At 43.2% G+C, this 5,830-nt stretch overlaps 1 protein-coding gene across 2 annotated transcripts in view; it reads left to right on the top strand.

The window, feature by feature from the left end:
* Positions 1 to 219: 219 nt before the first annotated feature.
* The window catches only part of LOC144169314 (uncharacterized), a 32,245-nt gene continuing 26,634 nt past the window's right edge, over positions 220 to 5,830 (top strand). Inside the window, exons 1-5 of one of the 2 annotated variants that reach the window (XM_077698403.1) lie at positions 241 to 369; positions 987 to 1,045; positions 1,694 to 1,706; positions 1,831 to 1,874; positions 2,746 to 3,155. In XM_077698403.1, coding sequence (XP_077554529.1) covers positions 317 to 369; positions 987 to 1,045; positions 1,694 to 1,706; positions 1,831 to 1,874; positions 2,746 to 3,053 — 477 coding nt within the window. In that variant the 5' untranslated portion in view covers positions 241 to 316 and the 3' untranslated portion in view covers positions 3,054 to 3,155. Of the gene's footprint in view, positions 370 to 986; positions 1,046 to 1,693; positions 1,707 to 1,830; positions 1,875 to 2,745; positions 3,156 to 5,830 lie in introns of those variants that run through there. The other variant, XM_077698404.1, reaches the window with a different exon arrangement.

Below are 5,830 nucleotides of genomic sequence, written 5' to 3' on the forward strand. Positions count from 1 at the left end.
TGTGAAAACCCAGAGCAGAGGTATCCCCTGTCAACAGGATATGCGTCGAAGTGACCACCCGCGACCTCAACTAACAATGGGCGTATTTTTGTTCCTTATCGCCCACGATGGAAGTGCCAACACAAAAGCTTGATAGGAACAACTACGCCGTTATCAAATATACCGACGTCTCGTCGTTGCTCAGTACAGCCCCACATTTTTATCTCTCATGCGTAAATCACACGTGGAAATCTCAAGGCTCCGCCCTTGGCACGAGGCGAGGTGAAACAAACTCGCAACGCCCCTATCACGCATAAATAAAACTGGGCACCGGCAGATGTGTTGTGTGGAGTCGAGAACCAGTGCTCATCCTAGTCAAAACCATCAAGGGTAAGTTTGCATACCTTCTTGCAGCGCAGCCACATTATGCCCTACAGCTTGCTACAGCTCGTAAATTTTTGATCTTGTGGTATAGCTAAGTTTTGCTAAACGGACTGCATTAATAATGTGTTATAATAGAACGTATAGTGGTGTATACAACACGTTACAAAGTGACCTGACATGTTTCTAGAGGTGTTAGAGATGTTTTTATTTTAACCAGCCCAAGTAAAAACAGTTCTACGGTTTTACAATATTTCTGTCTCGTTAGTCTATCTGTTCCAGCCCTATTTTCTGTGATTCTGAGGGATACATTCTTAAACAATAATGGTAGTCGGGGTTTATTTTCAGCTTTGACAATAGGCTCCGTTTTTGAAAAATCAATCACTAAACATACAACCCCAAGTATTGTTGACTGTGATCATGTCGAACCATTTGTAAATTGTTCAGATTGGGAGTACGCGGGGAAAGTACATTGATTTCTTTAATTATATTCAGCTGTTAGGAACTTAGTCAAATGATCGTTTTTATATGATCGCTTAAAAATATAAATGATCATATATAAATGATCAAATATAAAGCGTTAAGTTTCTTTGTATCGCTGTGAATACTTTTTTTGCGCGTTTCAGATTCATCAACATGAATGCATTTCAAGCCCTTCTGTGTTTGGCACTCGTTGCAGCCTCATGTGAGTTTACCTCAAACATTATTCCATTTCCTTTAATTCGTATTTAGTATATTCAAGACTGCTTCAAATTAAGTATGTGATCTGAAAATTTTACAAAATATAGTTAACGGAAAATTAAGTTTATTTTATTCATGCAGGTTAAGCTCGTATGTTTTACGTCAAATTGTTTCAGTATTTGGCAGAGATTTATGCAGCGTGCCTTTTAAAACTCGCAGAACAGCAGAATTGAAATGCGCATTTTATATCGGCATTTCACCTTGCCAGCTTTTCGTTCAAAGTACGAAAGAAACCGAAATACGGCATTATTTTTTACCAACAATATATTTCTCTATGTTGGAAAGCGTACCTCACTTTTTGGTCGGTGCTGCAGGTCAGGAATTTATATATATTCAATACTTCATAGCACACTTTTGCTTTTGACCTGAACCTGCTTACGCCACTACAAAGTTTATTTTGCGCCCGGCACCATTACATACCACAGCATTACGAACTCAATTATTACAGAGTACAGCAAGGTATTCAGTGCTAGGATTTTGTAACATCTGTGCAGTATCAGCTGTGACACAATTTCTCGATTGGCTTTTTTCACTGAGCAAAGAGACCAGCAACAACCATGAATTAATTATTGTTGTCTTTGTTTCGTTTCAGGTGCAGCCACGCTGTAAGTAATAAAGCATGGTCTTTTTGTTCCGGACGCAGGAGAAATTTGAATGAGTACTATCTAGTTATGCACGACAACGGTGTGATAAAACTTCTTTCACTAAGTGCACCTTCATTTTTTTCAGCGAGACAGCCCTGAATTCAGAGAACGGTGGAAAGTCCGATCAAGGTATTGTTCGCCTTAGGGACACTTCAGTACGATCTTCGTCCATTTTTTTTTGCTTCTTGAATGAAACTCAGCAAAACAAAGTTTTAAATGTTTTAGTGTATGTTTTTAAACCGTATGCTCTGGACTGCGACAATTTTATCACGTGCAGTTCGAATGTGACACTTCATAGTCAATGACAACGCGAGTGGTTTCCAGTTGCAACAAAAATCGTCTTATATGCTGTAAACATTCACTTAATATGAGAAATGACAGTTTAAATTAGGCTTAACTTGGCTGCAGTTTGAACTTTTTTGGAGGCTCTGTTCTCGCCACTTTCAGAGGTAATTATGTTTATGTGACTCTTTCCCACACGTGGTGGTGATAGGTAGTGGCTCTCTGACAACTCGCTTAACCGCCCTGATTGCATCTGAATGCCTCAGATGATATTCTGTCCGCTTTGTTAAGAATTTGACCCATGGCACCAAAACAAACAGAAAACTATGCGTGCGCTTCGAAATTTCAAATTTTATTGCAGTTCCTTGAAAAATAATAAACGGGATTTCTCTAAAGCTTGTACGATTAAATCCTGCAACTAATAAACGGCGGAAAAATTGTTAGCACGCAACGACCTGTCCTGTAGTCCTGTTATCGTGTAGTACTTGCGCACACAAAATCACAGTGTGTATCGGCGTACATACAAAGGTATTTGTTATTTAGTTCCACATATAATAGTGACTTTTTCTGTTTTATGGGCAAAACATCCTTGTGTAAGTTTTTAGTTGTTCACGCAGCATGTTCTCAATGCGTTACAAGCTCGTCCCTGACAGAAATATATCCCTTGCTGGTTTACATGCTCATCGAACCATCCTCTCTTCTTTTTTTGTGCGCACAGACACTAACGTACAAGCTGCAGTGGTGTTGCTCTCAAAGACGATCGAGGACTGGCTCGTTGCTAACCCCGATGAGGATCCCAGCGAGGCATTAGCACACTTGGTAAAACTTCTTGAAGAAGCCGACGTTACGGAAGCGCTGGCGGAGGACGACGACGAAGGACGGGAACCGGACAGTGACGTGGCGGAGTACGGCCTCGGCAAGAAGTTCAAGAAGTGGAGGAAGAAGTTGGCCAAGATCGCCGCGAATGCTGCCAAGGCCGCGGCAATCAACAAGGCGGTCGGAGCTGCCGCCTCTGCAATGGGTTGAGAGGAAGACAATGAATGCGAGCCGGAAACGACGACGACACGAAGTTAGCGCAGGAGGCCCAGGGCATTATTTATGATGAAAAATAAAGTGCATTGACATTCACACGGTTATTTTCTCGTCAATATATGCAGAAAAATAACTATATCTTCTTTTTTATGTTAAAGCAACAAAATACTTGAAAGCAACTACAGCCACACAATGGAAAAGATAGTTCTTGCCTTGGCTACGTAAACACTACCATACTGAGCACTGGTAAAACCTAATTTGTCATCTGAAAACACTACGTTCTTCTGTACGTGCTTTGCCGGATTTGACGTTTCGAATGTGTAGAAATTCTCAGGACGTGATAACAATTCACGTTTCTTGCTTTTGCTCTCGCGTTTAAATACATACCGCTTATCTCTGTTTGCGGAAGCAGCTGGTAATTTCTAACTCTTTTGAGACAGACGAGAGGAATTATCTATAATAAAGCATACAGGCTTAACACACGATACATTACTCTACATTAGCATCATTGTCATCATAATTATTATGTAAGACATCTTAATTATATACTCCTACTATGTCCCCTGTGAAACCAAGGCATGCACCATAACTTCGAACAGCTCCTCCCCTGCTTTTTTTAGAACCCGTTCGTTGCCCCCAAGGTTTCTTATCTAACCCATCTATGAAGTTACCGTTCTTCTTATACTTCAAGGCAAGTCTCCCAGTGTCATTCTTTACCCTGGTGGCCCACCGCTTATCAGTTATACGCAGTACATGTCCATTCCAACTCCTCTGCTATCATTCATATTTCCATAGCTCGATCAGCTGACGTGTAAGTCCCCAAGTTTATGCCTCGTGAGCCATCCTCAGGAGTATGCCTTTATCACACACCCTTCTTTTTATTGACATAAACCGTATACTTTTCAGTGACTGGAAGCTTCTGAAATTATAATTTCTGAGCTTTAATTCACCGACGCTATACCTCGGCTATGATGTGAACCGTCGCCTCTCTCTCTACCTGCATTTTAGTGTGCGTGCATGCGTGCGTGTGCACTCGCGTTCTTACGTTCATGTAACCCTCATCGCATTTTCACCACTTATTTGAAGCAGAAAGCCCAGCATTGTGCAAGGCTGACCGCTTCTGTGCCATTAAAGAATCTTCTTTCTCTCTCTCTCTCTCTCTCTCTCTCTCTCTCTCTCTCCAAATTAATGTTGACAAGTGGGGATCTTCAACGTGCGCCGAAATCTTCACACACGAGCGTTTTCGCTTTTCGTCCCTCGGAGCACATGCCAAATTTTTCCTGTCCATAGTAATTTTGCGCCTGGTTTCCTTCGATGGGTTTCGACGGGCACGTGGATGGGAACCGAAAGAAAGAGAATCTGAAAGCACTGCCGTCATCTTCTGAACATTTGTGCTCAAGTTCTTTAAATGTCTAAACGAACGCCAATCCATCATCGGCGGCGCGGCGCAGGTGGGGAACAACTACCGGCAAGGTAGCACCGACGTCGTGTGCTTGTCGACCGAGCTTTGTCGACAGGCAAGAGCGCCCGCAGAACTTTTTGCAAGGGGGGCATCTATAGTTGGGGGGGAGGGGGGGGTAACGGTTGTATAGCACCAAATAGGCGCTGTTTGTGGTTTAAACTACGCATATAAAACAAAAATTACAAACAGCGAATTAGAACCAGACTTGGAGAATATACATTGGATTTTACCGAACAAAGAGATTTTACCGAACAAAGTTAATAAAGAAAATGCGAAAAGTTACTGTCACTTCGTAAAGAAAGGTGGCAAGTCTCTCTAAGGACCGGACAAAGGAGAGAACGTCACTGTCCTTTTCTCCTCTCTTTCGTGCTTCAGGGAAAAGTTATTTTAATTACGGGACAACAAATATGTGCAGCTTTTTTGCAGTGCATAAAAATATCCGAAACTCCACGGGAGGCAGTTGCCCTTCTTGCCCCCCCCCCTTCCGGATGCCCATGTCGACAAGGACACCAACGTCACTCCAAACCTTTCACGACCGAAGCAGAAATCCCGTCCACTCAGCCACGGATCATTTACCGATAAGGAGATGGCAGCGAAGTGCTGGGTTGTGTATACAATTCCCCATGGGTAGTAGCTCACTACCGCGTCGCAAGGGGGTGTTTCCCTCCCACCTCCAGTTTCCCGTGCTAGACGAAGTAGAACGGAAAGTTCAGCTAGTTGAATGCGATTCATGTTTAAAGCGCGGACAGACGATACACAAGAAGAGGACAACACGAGCGCTCGTGTTGTCCTCTTCTTGTGTATCGTCTGTCCGTGCTTAAAACATGAACTAGACGAAGTAACATGGCGCCGACACCAAACAAGCCCTTTCCCACATGGCACACGAGTTCAGCGCCACGATTGCACACAGCGGGCTGCTACGTGCGCGTTCCTTACAACCCCAGCCACAATATGACACATAGTCTGAGAACGCGTGAACAGACAGACACTAACATCACGCACGTTCCAAACCTGAGAAGACGGAAAGCAGCCTGACCACCTCCGCCCTTCGCGATCAACAACACCTGGTCTCCCAGGCTAGGATGGCGAGGCACGGTGCGGGGCTACCCGAAATTAGAAAGCGTCCTCAGACTACAGTGAAAATGCATTGTCTGGCTCCTCCTTCATGTCATTGCTGCTCTGGATGCATGTCATTGCTTTTCGTACTAAACACGCTTACACACACAAACTCTCTCTCTCGACCAATCTATCTATCTATCTATCTATCTATCTATCTATCTATCTATCTATCTATCTATCTATCTATCTA

Source organism: Haemaphysalis longicornis, unplaced genomic scaffold, assembly GCF_048455015.1.
Source record: "Haemaphysalis longicornis isolate Haplotype H1 unplaced genomic scaffold, Haemaphysalis longicornis Haplotype H1 scaffold_2, whole genome shotgun sequence".
Classification (NCBI taxonomy): domain Eukaryota; kingdom Metazoa; phylum Arthropoda; class Arachnida; order Ixodida; family Ixodidae; genus Haemaphysalis; species Haemaphysalis longicornis.